Source organism: Cavia porcellus, unplaced genomic scaffold (assembly GCF_034190915.1).
Source record: "Cavia porcellus strain 051 isolate PalLab524CR breed Dunkin Hartley unplaced genomic scaffold, mCavPor4.1 scaffold_5, whole genome shotgun sequence".
Lineage (NCBI taxonomy): Eukaryota > Metazoa > Chordata > Mammalia > Rodentia > Caviidae > Cavia > Cavia porcellus.
In genome coordinates, this window is record NW_026947488.1 from 28653858 (window position 1) to 28675669 (window position 21812).

The window sequence follows — 21812 nt, forward strand, 5'->3', positions numbered from 1 at the left end:
TAGTTGTGTTCTTTGAGGTTGGTTAAATGGTAATGACAAATCTTTTCTGGAAGAAAGGCAGCTGCAGGGACAGGGTTGTTTGGGTGCAGTTTTGGTTGAAGACAAGGAAGCAAGCCTGTGGCCCCAAGTCTCTTCCTGTTCCCTGCAGCTCTGTAGTGCGGTCCTCCTGTCCCCCACCAGCCACCTTCCTCCTCACTTGGCCAATTTTATGTGCTCGGAGCAGCCCAGCAGCGGCCAGAATCGGCCTCTAGGGGCAGCAGTGGGCAGCAGCAGTCGCCCCTGCTTAACCCACCCTTGGCTTCTCACAGATCTTGGAGTAAAATCCAAGGTGACCCCTGTGCACCCCTGGGCTCATCTCACAGTTCCTCCCTCTTGCTCACCACACTGCAGTCCCTTGCTGTTCAGACCAGCAGCTGGGACAGCTAAGCTCTGGAAACAGGGCCAGTGCAGGTCAAAGTGTACTGTCCATTGAAAATACACCTGCAAAATATCCTAGCTTCCCACAACAGACCACACTGTTTCCCAGACGCAGCTTGTACTTTTTTTTTTTTTTTTTTTTTTTGTGCTTGCCCTTTTTTTCTCTTTACTCACTCAGCACAAGCTTGCTCTGCAGGGCAGTCTTATGGCTTGTGTCTAGATGTCCCTCCAAAGCCTTATGCAGTCATTGGTGGGGCTTTTTCAGAGGTGGCTAGACCTAGAGTGTGTCACTGATTCATGGTATAGTGCTGGGATTGAGGGTGGGTGATTACTACATCAGTTCACTGATGGTTTGGCACTGCCCTAATTCTGATAGCCTAGACAGAGTATAAAAGGGGCAGAAAGACACTGTTCAGGTCCCTGGTTGCTTTTGCCTGCCATGGACTGTTCTCCTCTGTGATGCACCCTGCCTTGGAGCCAGTTGATTATGGGCTGAAACCTCTACAAACTGTGAGTCAAACACAACTTTTCCTGTTTACATTAGGTGTCAAGTATTTTACTTTGCCACTGCTTTAAAAATAAATAGGCTGGGGGGCTGGGGATTTAGCTCAGCGGCATAAGCACCTGCCTTGCAAGCAGGCAATCGTGAGTTCAATCCCTGGTACCAATAAAATGGAAAAAGACAAAAATAAATAAATAAATAAATAAATAAATAAATAGGCTGGGCTGGAGGTTTAGCTCAGTGGTGTAAGTGCCTGCTTGGCAAACGCTCCCTGGCACCAAAAAAAAAAAAAAAAAAAAAAAAAAAAGTAAAAATAAACAGGCTGGGAATTACTTTTTTTTTTTTTTTTGTGGTACTGGGGGTCGAATTCATGACCTCACACTTGCCAGGCAGGTGCTTATGCCACTGAGTTAAATCCCCAGGACCCCCCCCCCACTTTTTTTGTCTTTTTCCTTTTTTTATTAGTACTGGGGATCGAACTCACGACTGCCTGCTTGCAAGGCAGGCACTTATGCTGCTGAGCTAAATCCCCAGCCCCCCCCCCCCTTTTTTTAAGACTGGTGATTTAGCTTAGTGGCATAAGCGCCTGCCTGGCAAATGCAAAGTCGAAAATTTGATCCCCAGTATGGGAAAAAATAAATAAATAAAAATGCATATACTGTATTGCTAAGCCAGAATACAAAGAAGGGATACACATGATCTCATTGAAATGAATATTTTATTTTATTTATTTTTTGGTACTGGGCATTGAACTCAGGACCTTGTGTTTTCCAGGCAGGAGCTTGTGCCACTGAGCTAAATCCCTGGCCCCTTAGTGATAATGTTTTAGATATATTGGGTTACATGAGACATTATTAAAATTAGGTCACTATTTCTTTTTACTTTTTATTGTGGCTACTTTAGAATTCCCCACATGAACTACACATGGTGGCACGGATTTATAATCCCAGTGACTGGGGAAGTCAGGTGTCTCCCCCAGGTTTTGTCACAAGAACTAAATTGGCAGCTGGGCCAAGCACCAAGCAGTGGTGGCTGTGTGCCTGGCCCTCCACTATGGCCAGTGGGGCCAGGTGAACCTGGACTTTGCAGGGCAGGGTCCATCTGTGCCCAGCTGCCATAGCTCAGCAGGCCTTGTGGCTCTGCACTCAGAGAGGCGTCACTCAGTGCCTAGGGAGGTGAGGACAGAGGACAGGCTGTGTGGGCAGCAGGAACAGGACCCTGTGCAGAGACGGAGAAGAGCCTTGGAACAGCAGCCCTGGCCTGCAGCCACATCCGCAGGCCCACAGGCTGTCACACTCAGGGAGGACTTAAATCATTGCCTCGGTCTCTTTCCTCTCTGAGAACCCCAGTTACACAGGATCTGGATGAGGGGGACCCCAGCACTGTGCAAAGGGCAGCCACTGGGGTTCAGGTGGGTTGGAGGTGGCCTGCTGCAGAAATAGCCTGGGAAGCAGGAGAGGTCCTGGGGACTTGCCCATCTCATGCAGCTCTGGTGAGCAGGGAGCCCCTTCTCTGGAAGCCTGGCCTCCTTCCATCTGGGGTGGCATGAAAAGGCATCCCCCTACACCCCATCCCCCCAGGGCTGGGCAGCCTCCTACCGTGGTCCTTTCCCCAGCCTGCTTCAGGATTAACTCAGGGCTTTTCTAAGGCAGGGAACAGAGCCCTCAGGCCCTCATGTCCAGAGTGATGAAACCCAGGGGGCTCAGGTCAGAGGCCCAGAAAGGAGACCCGGGAGCCCAAGAATAGCATTCCAGGTGGAGATGCTGAGAGCCTGTCCGGTCAGAGCACAAGTGATGAGGGCCAGAGCTCTCTCCTAGGCCTTCTGCAGCGCTCAGCAGTTCCCACAGTGTGGAAAAATAGGCAGCCAGTGTGGCAGGCGCCTGTAATCCCAGCACTGAGGAGGCTGAGGCAGGAGGACCGTGAGTTCAAGTCAAGGCTACATAGTGGGTGTAAGCCCAACCTGGGCCAGACAGCAAGATCCCGCACTGCCCCCCCCCCACCTCACCCCGCTAAGAAAGAAGAAAGGGAGGGACAAAGAAGATGGCTTCTCTTGTGCGGTAGATACGGAATGTGTATCCTGGCTGCATCCCAGCCAGGAAATTTATGGCCTACCGGTGACCTTCCACAGGCCCATCGCGCAGAGGTGGCTAGTGCACCCGGCCTCCCTGCCGCTGTCCTGGACTCTGCGTCGGCCAGGCTGGGCTGCTGGCTAGGAGGATGGGCTGGGGTCAGCGGAGACCAGCAGCCCGCAGTGCCGCAGACGCAGCCCCAGCCCCCAGTTAGCCTCCTTTGTTTTATGTCTAATTATAAAAGCAATTCATACTCCTTGTAAAATCTGGAAACTATAGGAAGGTAGAAAAGGAGAAAATGAGAGCCATCCGGTTCCGATTCCGGTTCCGGTTCCGGTTCCCGCAGCCCTGCGCTGTGCAGCCTGCAGCTCGCTGTGACCCGGTGGGCTCTCCCTGCACTGCACTGTCCTGAGCCCTCCTGGAAGCTGTGAGATTTTCTTTAAAGTATTTAATGACTCGCTAATAGGCTATTAATAATTCACTTAGCCCTTCTAGTTCCTCTGTTCACCCTGCTAAATTGATTCTGCCATATACAGGGGACTGAACCCACAGCGTTTGCATCCACACCCCCACACTTTTTTTACTTTTATTTTTTTGAGACAATGCCTCACTGTGTAGTGCAGGTTGACCTTGAACTCACTATGTAGCCCAGGCTGGCATCCAATTTAGGGCAATCTTCCTGTCTCAGCCTCCCTAGTGCTGGGATCACAGGCATATGACACCATGCCTAGCTATGGCCTCAGAATCTTAAAAGGTAGGGCTGGGGATTTAGCTCAGCGGCATAAGCGCCTGACTTGCAAGCAGGCAGTCATGAGTTCGATCCCCGGTACCGATAAAAAGTTAAAAAAAAAAAAAAAAAGAATTTTAAAAGGGCTGGGATGAAGCTCAGTGGATTCAATATCCAGTACTTCAGGAATCAGTCACCAGCATAGTGGTTTACACCTCTAATCCTAGTACCTGGCAGGCTGAGGCAGGAGGATCACCATCAGTTCAAGTCCAGGCTCAACTACATAGTGTCTCAAAAAACCAAACAAGAGCTTCAATTTTCCTTTTCATTCTGTCCTGTGCTGTGAGTTCTCTGAGAACAAAGATGAGCACTGCTTATCTTGGAGCCCCCAGTGGCCAGCAGAGCAATGGGCACAGGGAGAGGGTCCTCAGTGCGTAGATGATGGAGGCCAGGTGAACTGAAGGAGCATCAAGTCCTGCGAGGTGGACTGGGAGTGTTTCTCTGCTTTGCCCCCCTCTCCCTGAGGGCTTGTGTGTTCTCGTCCTCCTTCCCTTCCTCACGGCCAGAACTGACCATGGGGGAGCTTTAGACTCCCAACCATGTGACTCCACAGGTCACTTGCCCTCCTTGGTGTCTGGTGTCCCCTGTGTCGGCTGATGAGGGGCTTGGATGGCCTTGGACTGGGGCTGGCCACGCAGGGAGCAGAGGGTTGGGATCCCCAAGACCCTGGCATCTGACCCGGGTACCTTGCCTGTGCTGTCACTCTGTGCCCCTTCTGCCGCCAAGGGCACACAGTGCAGCTGGGCCCAGCTGGAGGTGGCCCGGCCCCTCTGCAGTGCTGTTCTCTGCCGCCCTGGTGCTCGGCTCCAGGCAGCCTTCAGCAGGCTGCCCAGGATAGAGCCGGGTGCTCCACTTCCTGTCACTGTTTCCTGGGCTTCCAGGCTTTGTGGCGGGCAGGGAGCTGAGGATTGAACCCAGGGCTTCTCACTGACCTGCACTACCAACCCTTTGTGTTCTTTTGATTTTGAGACAAGGTCTTACTGAATTGCCCAGGCTGGGTTTGAATTTGTAATCCTGCCTCAGCCTCCTAGAGTGCTGGGATTACAGGCATGGCTTCCAGGCTTTAAATTAAGGGAAATGAAATTGGGCTAAAGCCCTGCAGGTCAGCTAAGAGCACCAAGCGAGATGACAGAACTGTGTGGCCACTGTCACCCACCCTGCTCAGATTATGATGATATAGGGAAAAACTATGTCACTCCCAACCTGCTAGATGTTGGACAGGCCGAGTTCATGTTCCCCAAAGTCAAAGAATGAATTCTAAGGACCAGTGGAGGTGAACAGTAGGAAAATTCACTCTCAGCACTGGGGAGGTTGAGGCAGGAGGATCACTGCAAGTTTGAGGTCAGTTTGGCTACAGAATGAGTTCAGGGCCAGGGCTTTAGGAGTTAGCTCAGTAGCCTAAGTGCCTGCCTGGGAAGCACAAGGTCATGAGTTTGATCCAAAGGAGTTCAAGGCCAGCCTAGACTACATAGTGAGACTCGTCTCAAATAAACAAACAAGAAACCCAGGAAAATTTATTGAGGAATAGGAGTAGGTCCCAAGAGATAGGAGGGGTCCTGAGTGGGTTACCAATGAGCCAGTTTCTCAAAGGAAGTTTTATACAGCAAAGTCACAAGGTGGATACAACATGGGTCAAATCATAATCAGCCAGTAAGATTAAAAGTAGCAGAGCCACTTAACTAATATTAATACAGTATGGCAAGGGCATATGGAAGACATCATTAACCTTAGTTGATAACCTTAGTTGATAGTCTTAGTCTTAGTGTTAGTTTTAGTGGGTGGCAGAGGATGGTTCACCCCTATGATATAATGATTTATTTGTATGGGAAATCTCAAAAGACTGATACCAATAATGTGAGGCTTCTTCAGGGAAGTATGTAAATCTAGCTATGTATAATATTAATACAAGACCACTTCTAAAATGTAGGTAGAAGTGTGGGCTGGGTGTGGTGGCCCACACTTATAATCCCAGCCCTTAGGAGGCTGAGGCAGGAGGATCACTGTGAGTTCAAGGCCAGCCTGAACTGCATAGTGAACTGTCTAAAAAAGACAAAAATCCCAAAACAGGTAGGAGCATGGGCCCTAGCCTGCTCCTGTCCTGCTGGTGTGTCCCTGGATGTCCACTCGCCCCTCAGGGCTCCTGGGAAGGCCTGCTTAGGTCGCCTAGCCTAACCCTGACTGTGGCCCTCAGCAGCTGCCCCCGGTGTCTCCACCGCCAGCACCCGGGGCCCCATTTGTCCATCTGCACCCGGAGCCCGGGATCCCCCTCATTACTGCAGCTCATCAGGAAGATGAAATGGGAAGCCATGAGCCCCACCCGGCCTGCGCGCCTGGCCTGTTCGCAGTGCGGCCTTCTCTGTGTTGGGCAGGAAGGATTCCTTTGTTGGTTTTTGCTGGCAGAAGCAAAGCCAGGTTGAGGACGTCCCTCACGCCCCAGGCCTCCTGCCCAGGGCTTCTCCTTGCTCAGATAGGACAGTGGCGCAGGCGGCAGCAGGGTGACCTTCGTCAAGCTAGAAATGCATTCCCAGCGTTGCCGGAGGGGGCTGGGGAGGGCTGCGCTGCTGCAGCTGCCACCGGCTGCCCCCAGGCACCAGGCAGCCGAGGTGGGGGCTGGGCTGCAGCTGCAGCTGTGGTCAGGTCCGGCGGGCTGTGCGCTGGGTCTCCCACCCCTGTGGCCAGCAGCTTTGCCCTGGGATGGGAGCTCCCAGAGAGGCCTACGAAAACACTGTAGGTTTCTTTCTGCCTGTGAGAGTAATTCTTGTTTATTATGGGAAAAATAAATTGGAGTACTCAGTAAAATACAAACCCAGAGCACTCTGCATCCCTATCTCTCATAAAAACATGTAGGGAACATTTCTTTTTTGTTGGGGGGTGCTGGGGATTGAACTTACGACCTTTCATTTGCTAGGCAGGCACTTATGCCACTGAGCTAAATCCATGGCCCTTAATGGAATATTTCTACCTAAGAGTAGTGGCACATATCTGTAGTCCCAGCACTTGGGAGGCTGAGGCAGGAGTATTGCCAGCCTGGGCTGCATAGTGAGACCCTGTGTCAAAAAACTGACAAAAAAATTGTAACAATTATACTTTATTTTAAAACCTTTTTTATTGGGGGCTGGGGATTTAGCTCAGCGGCATAAGCACCTGCCTTGCAAATAGGCAGTCATGAGTTTGATCCCTGGTACCGGTAAAAAACAAAAAGAGAAAAAAAAATTTTTAAAAAACAACCTTTTTTTATTGTGAAATATGACATACAGAAAGTACACGTAAAATAATTGTAGGGCAAACACCCTTGGAACCAGCAGATGAGGATACAGGACTTGGCCAGCTGCCCTCGAAGCCCTGTGTCCCAACTCAGTCACAGCTCTCTGTGTCCAGCCCCCTGACCATTGTTCAGCTTGTGTGCAGCACTGGGCACGCAACCCCAGCTAAACTAGAGCTGTGACCTGGGCCACATCCCAGCCCCCAACTTCTGAGACAGTCGCTTTCTTTATGGTTATCACTGAAGTGTGCACCCCTAGACTGTAAATGTACCTTTTTCATTTTATTTTATTTGAGACAGGTTTTCACTATGTGTTTCAGGCTGGCCTTGTGCTCACTGTGTAGCCCAAACTGGCCTCAAACTCAAGGTGATCCTCTTGCCTCAGCTTCTAGACTGTGCTGGGATTACAGGCATGGACCACCATAACCAGGTAACTTTTTTTTCTTTTTTGTCTTTTTTTTCATTTTTATCGGTACCAGGGATCGAACTCATGACCGCCTGCTTGCAAGGCAGGTGCTTATGCCGCTGAGCTAAATCCCCAGCCCCTATCTTTTTTTTCTTAAGAGAGAAAAATAAAATTTCAAAACATGATAATTAGGGAATAACAATGGTAATATTAAGTCTCATTATCTTCAAATCAGTTACCCAGAGTATAATACATCTGCATTTAATTTTCTGAATGATACTAGCACAAACCTTTCTCTTCAATGAGCTTATTTTTTTATTACTTTTTTTTTCTTTTAGTGTTGGAGATCAAAACAAGGGCTTTGAACATGCCAGGAAAATGCTCTACCACTGTACGACATTCCCCAGCCTTTAAAAAATTCTATTTTGGAGAGTGTGGAATGGGGAGAACCAGCATGGAAACTGAGCCCTGCCTGTGAGCCAGCCTGAAGCCAGGAGTCGGAGCAACTACTTATTTAGTTATTTTATGCTTTTTTTTTCAATTTTTTTTCACTTTAAGGTTGACAGTATATTCTGGAGATCATTTATACGCAGTATAACAATATATCTCATTCCTATCATAAAAACACGTATCATTATCACACGGATAAAATAGTCTTGCCAACAGAGCACTGGCAAGCATATGATTTGGTTTTGGTTTCTTTCTTTTTTTTTTCAAATCCATTTTATTCAGACATAAAAAGGAAAAAACTACAATAAAATTTCAAGGCACATCAATCAGGGGGTAACAATGGTACATACATTGCACATTGTCATCCCCAAATCATTCACCCAGAGCCCAAGACATCTGCATTCAATTGTCTGAACAGCAGCAGCACAAATCTTTTTCTTCAGTGAACAGTTAACTATCTTAACTATTTTTATATACACACATATATATATATCCATACATATACATGTGTTTTTTTAATTTCAGCTTGTCACACTAATGAAGCAATACAATGTTTACATATGTGTGTTATTTTTTTTTTTTTTTTTTTTGTCTTTTTCCTTTTTATCGGTACCGGGGATCAAACTCACGACTGCCTGCTTGCAAGGCAGGTGCTTATGCCGCTGAGCTAAACCTCCAGCCTCTGATATGTGTGTTATTTATTTTACTAATGAGTATGTCCTCAAGGTGCATCCATTTACCTATAAAAGTGTCCAGTTTTCATTTTTATGGCTAAGTAGTATTCCATTGTATAGAAATATCACATATTTTTTATCCATCCTTCAGTCAATGGGTATTTAGGTTGTTTCCAAGATCTGGCTATTATATAAACTGTGCTGCTATAAACATGGGTGCACATATATCACTGTGGTATGGTGTTTTTAATTCTTTTGGGAAGATACCCAGAAGGGGAATAGCTGGGTTGAAAGGGACCTCCAGTCCTAGTTTTTGAGGAATCTCCACACTGATTTCCACAGTGGTTGCACCAGTCTGCATTCCTACCAACAGTGGAGAAGGGTTCCTTTTGTCCCCACAGCCCCTCCAGCATTTGTTATTGGTTGATTTCTTAATACTAGCCATTCTTTCTGGGGTGAGGTAGAATTCAGTGTTGTTTTAATTTGCATGTCTTGAATGACCAGTGAGGTTGAACATTTTTCATGTATTTATTTGCTATTTGTATTTCTTCATCAGAAAAGTGTGTATTCATCTCAGGTGCCCGTTTTTGGATTGGGCTGGGCAACTACTTAGAGGACAGAATATGCAGTATAGTAAGGATTGTAGGCTTCCTACCATCTTATCACTGTTTTGTTTCATTTTATTGTTTTGTTTCCTTTAAAATAAGAATAAATACATAAATTAAAAATTTGTTTTGGGGGCTGGGGATTTAGTTCGGTGGCATAAGTGCCTTGCAAGCAGGCAGTCGTGAGTTCGATCCCTGGTACCCATAAAAGACAAAAAAATAAAATAAAATAAAAATACATTTTAAAAAATTTGTTTTGACTCCATACTGAACTAGAGATGAACTTTTAAGTAAAAGACAATGTTGATAATGAAAAAAAATTAGTTTGAGACAGGGTCTCACTAAATCATCAAGGCTGACCTGGAACTGCTAGTCTTGCCTTGTTCATAACAGCAAAAGCCTGAAAATAAACTCGGTGTCCATCAGCCGGGAAATGGTCAGTCATGTCCACCTCTGCAATGGAACAATGGAGCCATTAAAAATGATGGAGGGTGAGTGTGCCTACACATAATCCCAGCTACCTGGGAGGCTGAGGCAGGACACCCAGTTTATTTCCAGGCTTTATGTTGTTATGAACAATACTATAGCCCTGGGAATGCAGCTCAGTGGTGGATGGAGTCTGGGACATCATGCGCAGGACCCTGACTCAATTCCTAGCAATGAAAAAAAAGTCCTTTACAAGCAATATTTTAATACGAACAAAAAAATATTTGGTGCTCCTGGTAGTTGAACCCAGGGGCCTTCTACTACTGAGCTACACCCCAGCCCATCAATTTGTGTTTGTTTTATTTAGCAGTACTAAGAATTGAACCAAGAATTTTCATACTGAGCTATTCCATCTGCCCTTTTAAATTTTTATATCTTTTTTTTGTTTTGTTTTGTTTTCAGTACTAGAGATTGAACTCACGACCTTGCGCTTGCCAGGCAGGCGCTTATGCCACTGAACTAAATTCCCAGCTAATTTTTGTATCTTAAAAAACATAAAAAAGAGGGCTGAGGATGTAGCTCCCTGTGAAAGTCTTGGGTTCAATTTGCAGAACTGAAAAATGCATACACACATACATCACACATATGTAACCTTTTATCTTGAGACAGGATCTTGCTAGGTTGTCCAGGCTGGGCTACAATTTTTAGTCCTCCTGCCTCAACCTCCTAGAGTGCTAGGATTATGAGCATGCACCACAATAACTGGGCCTGTACTTTCTTTTAGCTCTTTTTTTTTTTTTGTCTTTTTGAGACAGGGTCTCACTGTGCAGTCCAGCTGGCCCTTGAGCTTACTTTGTAGACCAGGTTGGTCTCAAACTCACAATGATCCTCTTGTGAGGTAGGGGTCCAGCTTCCTTCCTTTGTGTGAGGGTATCTGGTCATCTTGTTGAAAAACTGTCCTTTCCCTACTGCGTGGTCTTGGTACCCTTATTGGCAGCCTCAGTGGCCTCAGTTGACCACAAACCTTCAGATTGATTGATTTATTCCATTGATATCTATCTCTGCCCTCCTGTATACCACACTGTCTTGATTTCTCTAGCTTTGTAGAAATTTTTGAAATTGGAAGTATGGATCTTCAACACTAATTTTTCCCAAGGTTATTTTAGCCATTCTGAGTATTTTAAATTTTATATGTATTGTATTCTATTTTATTTAAATTTTTTTTTTAGCTAGTGTCTCACTATGTAGTCAAGGCTAGATCTGAATCCTTGATCCTCTTGTCTCAGCCTGCTGAGTGCTAGGGTTACAGGTGACCACCGTGCCTGTCTTTCTAGATGAAGTTTAGAACCAACTTGTCAGTTTCTGTGAAGAACCAGGTTCTGGATTTGGGGTTAAAACTCAGCAGTAAAACACTTACTGGGCAAGTGAATCCTAGCCCTGGCTTCGATCCTTAGCACCAAAGAAAAAAAAGTACTAAGTTGGAATGTTAATGAGGTTTATGTTGAACTGAAGGCTAATTGGAGTTTTGCCATTTTAATAATATTAGGTCCGAGTATAGTGGCACATATTTGTAATCCTAGCACTCAAGAGCCTGAGACAGGAGGTTCTCTGGGAAATCAAGGCCAGTCTGAACTACATAGTGAGATCCTCTTACAAACAAACAAACAAGAAAAAAAAAAAACACCAAAGTTATAGGACAGAGGATTTAGCTCAGTGGCTCAAACACTTGCCTACTAAGCTTGAGTTCCTGAGTTCAATCCGTGGTATCAAAATAAATAAATAAATAAATAAAAAGTTAGGTCTTTAGGTCCATGAATATGTGATGCTTTTCATTTTTGTAGGTTAACTTTAATTTTTTTGGTACTAGGAATGGAAGTCAGGGCCTTGTTCTTGCCAGGCAGGCATTTGTTATTGAGCTACATTCCTGTCCATCAACTTTAGTTTTTTAGCAATGTTTTTCAGATTCCAGGGTGTATATTTTATACTTCCTTTGTTATATTTATCCTTAAGCATTTCATTCTTTTTGATGTTAGTATATATGGAATTATTATTATTATTATTTTTGGTACCAGGGATTGAAACTCACAATCTTGTGCTTGCCAGGCAGGCACTTGAGCCGCTGAGCTAAATCTCTGGCCCTACAGAATTATTTTCTTTTTTTTTTTTTTTTTTTTTTTAACTTTTTAACTTTTTATCGGAACCAGGGATCAAACTCACGACCACCTGCTTGCAAGGCAGGTGCTTATGCCGCTGAGCTAAATCCTCAGCCCCAGGATTATTTTCTTAATGTATTGTTTTTGTTTTTGTTTGATAGTTTACTTATTTATTTATTTACTCATGACCTTGAGGCACTTATGCCATTGAGCTAAATCCCCAGCCTGAGATAGAATGTTTAGATAGTCCAGCCTGGCCTCAAATTTATGATCCTCCTGTGTCATCCTCCCAAATGCTGAGATTATTTAATTACACTTTTGAAGTGTTCATTGCAAGCAAAAGAAATTCAATTGATTTTTTTCTATATTGATTTTATATCCTGCAGCTTTGCTGAATTCATTTATTAGTCCTAATTTTTCTAGTGGATTCTTTAGCATTTTATATATCCAGAAATCGTATCATCTGCAAATAGAGGTTGTACGCTGGGCGACATTTCCTTGCTTAAGTGCCCGGCTGGCACTTCTAGTACTGAATAGAAAGTGGATATCTTTCCTTGATCCTGAACCCTGACGTTAGAGACCCAATCTTGCACCGTTATGCAGGTCCCTGGCTGCAGGAAAGCCCTCTCTAGTGCTTACTGCAGGACAGGCCAGTTCCATCCTCACTTCCACACAGGAAAACAGGGAGGCCTATTCCTTGCCAACATGGTAACCCCAGGTGCAGAGATGAGGGCCTGTCTCTCCTGTGGCCGGGGAGAAGTAGGGTGTGCTCAGCTGCTCTCAGCTCCCTTGTAGGACCCCCAGCCTTTCCTCCCCTGGGCTGGATGCCTTGAGAACCAGCAGAAAGGTACTGGGGCACATGGAGTTCTGAGCTCAATTGATTGCTTGATTTTTTTTTTTTTTTTTTGTCTTTTTGAGACAGGGTGCACTATGCAGTTCAGGCTGGCTTTGAAGTTGGGTGTGGAAAACCTTTGGGTTTTCCCATCTGTGCGCTGGGAAGAGTGGTACACTCTGAAATCTACCAACTACCAATAAATACTCCACCCACCCTTAAATCCCTAGTGGCCTCGGCTTTCGGCACTACCCAGAGTAGCCACCAGAGGGCGCCGCAGACCGGTATTTGACGCAGCTCGCACGCAGGGCCCCTGGGGACGCTGCGAAGAAGGCAGGTTTTCCAGGAGCTGCAGGCTTCCTTGTGGCTCCATCTACCCAGCCCCTCTCCACGTTCCTCTGGCTGAGCCCTGCTCTCTGAGGAGAGAGGGACGGAGGTTTCACTGCAAGGCCAGCGGCCTCAGCCTCAGCCCCAGGACCAACAGCCACGGTAGGCTGCAACTGCCGTGTGGCAGGATGTGGTCACCCCAGTGGGTGTCCCTGGCAGGGGACATCACGGCCCTTGTGCATGTAGATGGACTGGTGGACAGCGTGGTCTCTGAACCACAATGTCTGGCTTCCTGGATCTCTGGAGTGACAGAAACCGGAACCACAGAAGCAGCATCAAGGACGTCAGGGCCCACCGGGAACTTCCCAGAGCCCCAGAGCGGGCTCTGTCAGCACCCCATGCCCTTCGTGCTGACTTCACCTCCAAGTAAAATCAGAATGTGCTTCAAAATTTGCAAGTCTGGCTCTGGGACAAACCAGCACCCTCACCCTGACCCTTTGCACAGCGGGTGCTGGTGCCCCATCCCCATGGAGGACACCTTTGTGTGTGTTCACTCCCTTTCCACATGGGGCCCCTCAGAGGCAGAGGGAGTCCCAAGGTCACCTCAGCCGCTAGGTGTCCAGCAGCAGCTCTTTCTCTTGCCTGGTTAGGCAGAGCCTGCGGTGGCTGGTGAGCCTGAGTGGCTCTGCCAGGGCCTTTCCCTCAAGGTCGTCCTTGGGTGGAACAGAGGCCACACTGGCCAAGTCCTGCGACTCCCATAACAAGGTGGGCATTGAAGCTGAATGGGACCCTGGCTGAGCCCCCCCCAGCCCTCCCCCCAGCCCCCCCCCCATCTCCTGGACACCAGTGCTCCCTCAGTGACACTTTCAAGTAGGCAGCACTGCCATCGCCAGTTTTGCAGTTAGGGAAACTGAGACAGGATAACTAAGTCCCATGTGGGCAGCTGGGACTGAAGCCCTAGTGCTGAGCACAGAGCCTGTCTCTCAGCCATGGGACTTGCTCTGCCTGGAACCCACCAAGGGCGGGGCCAGCAGCGTGGGACCTTTTTGTCCCCTATCTCAGAACCAGCAAGGGTCAGAGATCATGTGTTCCAATCACCCCTTCCCAAGACTGGAATGACCCATTCCTGTAATGCCAGTGCTTGGGAGCCTGAGGCAGGAGGATCAGGTTCAAGGCCAGCCTGGGATACAAAATGAGTTGGAGACCAGCCTGAACTGCATAGTGAGACCCTGTCTCAAAAAGACAAAACAAAGAGATAAATACAAACCTTGGATACTAAGGGCAATATATATATATATATATATATATATATATATATATATCTCACACATGCAGCATGTGGTATCTGGGGGGTGACAGGCTCAAGGCTGACATCGAATATTGTCAGAATTTGAGTGATACCCATGGTACCCCAGAGTTCGGATCTAAGATCCCAAAGGTTATCTTCGGGTCTTGTTCCAAGCCTCCATCTTGTTTGGCCTCCTGGGCTCAGCATTGGGATGCAGAGCTAGGGTGGGAAGGGCTCTTTAAAGGCTTCCTCTGCAGCCTGGTGCCAGCACATGTCTGCAACCCCAGCACTTGGAAGGCTGAGGCAGGAGGATTGCTGTGAATTGAGACCAGTCTGGGCTACAACGTGAGCTCAAGGCCAGCCTGAACTACACAGTGCGGTGTCTTTAAAAGACAATAAATAAATAAATAAATAAATAAATAAATAAATAACGGCCGGCAGGCCTGGGGCCCTGGGGCGCGGGCAGGGTCTTCAGCTCCTCCCCCAGACCCCCCTACCATCCTGGACCCGGAGAGCTTTCGGGTGGGTGAAGACACTGGGGGAAGTGGGGCCCCGCTGCAGCTGCAAGGTGCGCGGGCGAGATAGGGCAGCGGGAAGGGGCCGGGCCGCAGGCGAACCGCGCAGCGGCGGCTTTGGCCCAGCTCCCGCCGGCCGCGGGGGCTCCCGAGCTTGTCCTGCCTCCTCCTCACCAGGGCGACTCCGCACCTTTAATTAGCAAGCGGCAGCCTCGCCCGATTCATCACAGTCACTGCTTAATTAGCCGCGCAGAGCGCCCCCACCCCAGCTCCCGGGCGGAGGCTGCACGGCCAGCGGGGTCCCCGACTGCGCCCTACCTGGTGCTGCCCCGGAACGCGCCCCGGGGGGCCACGCCCGGCAGCTCAGGGAGACCGGCGTCCCGGGGTACCGGCGGGGGTTGCTGGGGGGGGGTCCGTGCCAGGCTGGCCGGGGCATTCGGGACGGACGGGGTGGGGATGAGGCCCTGCCCACGCCGCACGGTGGCCCTGCCCTTCGGGGGCTGCCGGGACCTCTCTCCCGCTGCACCCAGGCTCCAGCCGGCGGCTCCCGGTGCTGCTCGCGGGCGCAGGGCGGGGTGACCCGCAGTCCCGCCTCTGCTCCAAAGCCGGGCAAAGCCGGCGCCCGGGGGTGGGGGCACCGTGAGCTCTTCTGGGCAGGGCCAGGAGGCCGTGGCGCCGGGCCCCGTGCACTGTGTGCGGGGGGCGAATCGGGCCCCTCCGCGGCCTCAGTGTCCTGGTCACGGAAGGGCGAGCCACCTGCTGTCCCCAGGAAGCTGCAGACCAGCATTTGCTCTGCGACCCTGGGTGGGGGCTCAGTGCGTCGCAGGGGGTGCATTAGAACCCATCCACTCTGGCACTGCCATCTGTGTGATCTCAGGGCACCGTGCCTCAGTTTCCCCACCACCGGCAGGTCCATTATACGTTGTTGTCCTCAGTGACTGGAGCCACGCCTGGCAGAGGAAGTTCTCGCCCTCATTGGCTGCCTGCTCCCTCCGCGCTCCTCCTCGCATCCAATCAGCGTCTATTGCCAGGTGGGGGTGGGAGAGGGAGAGAAAACCTCCGGATTTCCAGTTCACCTCTGGAGCTGGAGGCAGCTGAGAAAGAGCAAACCCAGAGAGGAAGCTACAGTTCCAGCCGAGCAAAGCCTGCCGCGTAGCTAATGGTAACACGCATGTTCACTGCTTGGCTTTGACAAACGTACTCGGGTCAGAGTGGGTCAACATCAGGAAAAACTGCCCTGGGCACTGTCTTCGAAACTTTTCTGTGAATTCAAAACCATTCCTAAAAAAGCTTATTGTAAAAAATAAAAAATAAAAAAAAAGGCGGTTTCAGGCAATGGTAAGTACTGTGAAAAATATAAAAGAGAAGAGGGAGAAAGAACAGGGACTGGGGACCCTTCCAGAGGGGGGGGGTTTGGGAGACTGAGGAAGGGCCTGGCAGGAGGGAACACAGTGCAGCAAAGGCCCAGAGGTGGGAATGAAGGCGGGAAGGGGCGTGGGGTGTTTAGGGTGAGCCTTGAGGTGGCAGGATGCTTGGGGGGCCTCAGTCACTGGAGGAAGGGGTGCAGTGCACGTCCTTCTCCCAGTCCCCTGCTGGGTGTCAGTGGGGAGCTGAGCTACTGCAGGCTCCTAACCCTGCAGCTGCTCCCCCAGCTCTGGCTGCTCCCTTTTAAGGAGCCCTTTTAAAGGACAGGAGGGAGGAGGAGCCCCTGGGCTGGACCAGACCAGCACTTCCCACGCATCTGTGCGTTCATTATGCTCCCCCAGCTGACCGGGGCAGGGACAGCCTGGCCACCTACAGGTGAGACAGTGGGGGACAGAGGCCCTTCTCTGTCACCTGGCCAGTGGCAGACCTGTGCTTGGTAGAAGAGACTGCTCGGCTTCCTGTGGAAGACAGGAAGCACGCGATAAATGAGCACCCCCCTGTGTATGTGGGGGTTGGGCTAGGCCCGCAATAGGAGGCTCTGGTCAGCGGGAGGCCAAGTCAGGAGGGCCGCTCAGTTCAATGGCTCGGTAATCAGCTTTGAAGCTCTAACACCTGTGCAGCAAAAAATTGTTTCCTTTGTTGTTTTTTGAGATAAAGCCTTGCTATGTAGTTCAGGCCGGCCTTGAACTCACTGTAGTAGAGGCTGGCCTTGAGCTAGTGGCCATTCTCCTGCCTCAGCCTCTTGGGTGCTGGGATTACAGGCATACACACCCACACCCAGGTATGCAACAAAATTCTGAAGGGACAAAACAAGACATAGGTGAATTAGGGTCCCCTGCCACTCAATGTCCCTCCCACAGGTCACTCCTGGGACTTCTTTCCTTCCTCTTTCCTGCCTTCCTTCCTGCCTTCGTGCCCTCCTTCCTCCTTTCCTTTCCTTTTGAATGTGAAGACTGAAACCAGAGCCTGTTGTGTGCCTGGGACCTGTGTCTCCTGCTCCTTTCTGAAGCAGACAGGCAGCCTGGCTGGACCACAGTGACAGTGGACAGTCAGAGAGTCCCAGGCCTCTGGTGTCCCCTGCCAGGAAACCAGGACACAGGAGTGTGTTTGCTATCACACGGGTCCTTGCCACGCGGATACCAAGCGCCTTGTGTTAAATCCCAGTAAACAGAGACACATTAAGGAACTCACTTGAGGCCACACAGCTAATATGCAGTGAGTGTGTTCTGTGGTGGTGCAGGTGAGGAAGTTGAGGCACAGAGCTTGAAGAACCAGCCTCCGGGGCCTGGCAGGGAAGCTGAGGAGCCCTTGGCCCTGACCTCCATCCTGTGTTCTGGAGTCAGCCAGACCCAAGAGTGGTTTCTACCACCACCAGCCTTGGACAAATCACCAGGGATAGAAAGACAGCCAGCTTCTCGGAGGGCTGGAAAGCAACAAGAGGCAGCGGAAGGGCCCTGAGGGGCTGGCTCTGGGGTCATGGTCCTCCCTGCAGGCCAGTGCCTGCTCCTGGAGTGGCATAAGGGAGGTGGTGGGTGGAGACTGAGCCCTGCCCACAGCTGCTGGGCTTTGGTGGCCGACCCAGGAACTCCAAGATGTCAGAGTGCCCGTCTCAGGTAGTGCGTCAGGACCCTGAAGTGTTTGCAGGCCTGTGAGCTGGATGCTGGGAGGAGGCGGGCTCGGGAGCAGCCAGGTGTGACCACTGGGCACAGACAAAGAGACCAGGAGCAGGCCAGATGCCAGCACGGGCTGGGTCCCTGAGGAGGGCTTCCTCTTGGCAGGGTCTCCTCCGGCTGGTGGGCTGTGGCTTAGAGCACTGACTTATCAGCTGCCCCTGCAGGCGATAGTTAGATTAGGAGGGGCACAATCAGCCAGATTCTCCAGGACGTTGATTGGGAAACCAGATGCCAGTTTCTTTATCTGCAATGTGTGCCCAGCGATTTGGGGCGTAACCTCCCAGCCTTGTGACTCTGGAGTGGAGCACCTGGCCAGTAATGAGAAGAGCCTATGCACCTGGTCCGCAGTGTTTGTGGGTGGTTATGCCCCGCTGAGGGAGAGCAGTCCTGAGGGGCAGAGCCCTGCTTTCTCAGAGTGTATTAATTCACCCCTGTGAGCCTCCGAATCATCTGAAAATTGAGGTTACTGTCAGAATGAACTGAGATCTTATCCCAGGCACAGAACTTCTTACATAGCACAGGATACATAGTAAGTGTTCAGTAAACAGCATTGTCTACCGACCAGCTAACTGATGGATCTCATTTTCTAAACCTCGCGGGGCCTCAGAAGAGGCTGTTGGGGAGAGGAATCTGGCTGAAGAGACTCAGAAATGCTGAGAGGCTGACAGGGAGATAGCAGAGGGCATCTCAAAGTGGCACTGTCCCCACTCTTCCGGGTCCTGAGGTCATGCAGCCTCTCACTCACGCTGGGCCGCTGCCTGAGGCTGCAGGGCTCCACCCCGCAGCTCCTGTCTGGCAACCCTTCTCTAGCAGGCTGCTCGCTCGCTCGCTCTCGCTGGCAGACGCTGCCTCCCGGCCTGACGCCGCGCTGGGTGTTCTGTGTGCTCTGCGGGAGGGAGCGGAGGCGGCTGCAAGGGGGGCTGAGCGAGCCTCCGCGCTGACCCTCTTGATCCCCCAGCAGGGCTTGGTGCTGCCGGGGTGCAGAGGCCGCGAGATGCCCCCAGGGGCGGGGTCGTTCAGCACATCTCCGGCTCTCGGATCCCCCGGTCGCCGGTTTTGCCTGTGAGCTGCAGAGCAGGCTTGGGCGAGGAATGACCTTGACCACTGGAGTTTTGTCAGGAGGAGGCTGGGTAGATATCGGCCAGAAAGGGGCACTGGGCGCCAATAGGCACGAGAGAGGACAGTACAGACACGCGGCCGGACCTCTCGCAGGGGGTTCCGAACCTCTCCTTGCCTCTGGTCTCTCTCTCTCTCTCTTTTCTTTCTTTCTTTCTTTTTTTCTTTTTCTTTCTTTTTTTTTTTTTTTTTTTGAGACGGGGATCTTGCTATGCAGTTCAGGCTGGCCTTGAGCTCACTTTGTAGCCAGGCTGGTCTCAAATGCACAACGATCCTCCTGCCTCAGCCTCCCGAGTGCTGGGATTACAGGCATGAGCCACCACGCCCGGGTCGTTGTGTCTGGTTTTAAGAGGCTGCACTCGCCCTACGCCATCGCCCTCGCCCCTGACCTTGTCCTGGGGCAGCCTGTGGGTCTCACCTTCCACACGGCATAGCTGGAGGGGTCCGGGCACAAGGAATTCTGGGTCCGAGGAAAGTTAAAGGGTGCAAGAGATGCTCTAGCCTCTGTGTTGGTGTGTCTGGTTTGTTTTTATTCATTTTTAATGTTTTAAGGGTTTTGTTGTTGTTTTTGGATACAAGGTCTCATTATGTAGCTCAGCCTATCTTTGACCTCCCTTAGGTATCCCAGGCTGGCCTTCAGCTCATGGTGCTACTTCTGTCTCAGCCTCCCTGAGTGCTGGGATTGCCGGCGTGCACCACCACACCCAGCTTTTGTGTTTCATTTTATTTAATTACTAAATATTTCAATTTTGGTGCTGGCAATGTTGTTGGGCAAGTGCTCTACACCTGAGCTATGTGAGGTTTAATAGCCACCTTATCTGAATCTAGGGCCTAGGGACGCCCTGCCTACCTCTGGGGGCAATCTGGTCCTGCCAAGAGGCCACGTGAGGTCTCACTTTACCCTTAGCCTGGCGGTCTCCATTGTTCTGTGATGGAACTGTGGGAGAACTGGGGCTCAGAGAAGGGAAGTAACTCTCCGACAGTCACATGGCAGGGAGAATGTAGGCTGGGATTTGAACCAAGGTAATCAGAGTCCAGAGCTGAACACACCTTCTGCACCTTGTGCATCTGTGTTTGTGTTTGGTTTTTTTGAGGCAAGGTCTCAGTATGTAGCCCAGGCTGACCTTGAACTCAAAATCTGCCTCAACTTCCTGAGTGCTGGGATTACAGGTGTGCACCACTATGCCAGACTGGGCCAGGTGCTCAAGAGGCTCCCACAGTGATGAAGCAGTGAGTTTCTGGGACCAGCGTAGGGGAATGGGCACAGGGCCGTGTCCCAGGAGCAGCCATCTCCCCTATGGGCCCCTGCGGACATGGTTCCAAGGCTCCTGCTGATCCCCTCTTCTCAGTGGACCGACAATCAGTAGTGTGAAAACAGGCCAGATAGGTCACACCACCCAGGATGTGAGTGAGGAGCAGTTGCTGGTGGCTCTCACCCCTCCGAGCTTTATCTCCACCTCCTGGAATAGGGAGGGCCTCGGCGGTTTCCTCCTTGGGCTGAGACTGGGGGGTCTGTTTGCTGTGTGCTGTTTCTTCCCCTTTGGCTTCCTGATTGCTAGTGATAGAGCATTGCTTGCCCATCCATCCGAGCACACTGGGCCCCACGCCCTGCAGTGCGAGCTTTTCCAGGTGCTGTACTGGCCTCGCCTGCCCAGAGCAGGGATGAGACTCCAGGTGCTTCAAGGCAGCCCTGGGGGCCAGGCACACACTTGCATGGGTGCAGGGTCCAAGGGAAGGAGGGTAGATAAGCTGAGCCAGACCTGACTTCCAATAACCTCACAATAAAGACACAAATAACCCAACTTAACAATGGGCTTGGGATTGGAATAGGAGTTTCTCCAGGAAAATGTATAAATGGCCAATCAGCAAATGAAATATGTTCACCATGGTTAGCATCAGAGAAATGCAGATCCAAACCACAATTAGGTACCACTTCACACACCTGAGCACAGCTAGATGGAGATGGACGACACCAAGTGTTGACAGGGGTAGAGGACTTGCAGCCCTCATGCAGCAGTGACAGGAAGCAAGACCCCAGAAGCCAGTCTGGCAGGTCCTCAAAAGGCCAAGCCAGAGATGCGACCCTGTAACTGCCCTCCTGGGGATACGCAAGCAATGAGAAACGTGTTCCTACAAAAGCTCACAATCACTAGGAGTCTTATTTCTAGTAGCCCCCAAATACAAACGACCTGGATGCTTTTGAATTGATGAACTGATAGATATAAGGGGGAATATTACTGACTATAAAGAAGAAGAATAACGTCCATGCTGCACTATGAATGAAACTTAAAAACACTATGCTGAGTGAAAGAAGTTGCAAAGACCACATATTGTATGAATCCATCTCTGTGAAATCTCCAGAATAGACAGGAAGTGGCTGCCTAGGGTTGGAGAGAGGCATTGGGAAAAATGGGGACTGAGGGCAGGATTTTTCTTTTTCTTTTCTTTTTTCTTTTTGTCTTTTTGAGACAGGCCCTACACAGTTCAGGCTGGCCTTGAGCTCACTTTGTAGCTCAGGCTGATCTCAAACTTGGAATGATCCTCCTGCCTCAGCCTCCCAAGTGCTAGAATTATAGGCGTGCACCACCATACCGGGCTAGAGGGCAGCGTTCTTTGAGGGATAGTAAAAATATCCTAAAATGTTTTAGGAGGCAGGGTTCGGTGGTACACACCTGTAGGCCCAGCATTTGGAAGGCTGAGGCAAGAAAACCACTGCACGTTTGAGCCCAGCCTGTGCCGTATAATGAGTTCAAACTGGCCTACACTGCATAGCCACATTCTGTCTCAAATTTTAAAAAATGGTAGCATTATGGTGATACGTGCATAATTATATAAATATGCTAGAAACCCTTGAATAATATATGTAGTTAAGGCTGGTGTAAAAC

General features: G+C 50.1%; 1 protein-coding gene and 1 long non-coding RNA gene across 5 annotated transcripts in view; one reads left to right on the forward strand and one right to left on the reverse strand.

The window, feature by feature from the left end:
* Positions 1-15635, reverse strand: part of LOC134476017 (uncharacterized) — a 32830-nt gene extending 17195 nt beyond the window's left edge. For all 4 annotated transcript variants that reach the window (XR_010047416.1, XR_010047415.1, XM_063248522.1 and 1 more), the window contains exon 1: positions 15032-15635. Coding sequence is in view for 2 of the 4 variants with exons in the window: in XM_063248522.1 (XP_063104592.1) it covers positions 15032-15629 (598 nt within the window). In the remaining 2 variants the exon portion in view is untranslated. The remainder of the gene's footprint in view (positions 1-15031) is intronic.
* LOC134476016 (uncharacterized) lies at positions 1484-9422 on the forward strand. Its single transcript, XR_010047411.1, has 2 exons — positions 1484-7467; positions 7782-9422. It is a non-coding gene; the product is annotated as an uncharacterized LOC134476016 (long non-coding RNA).
* Positions 15636-21812: the final 6177 nt, after the last annotated feature.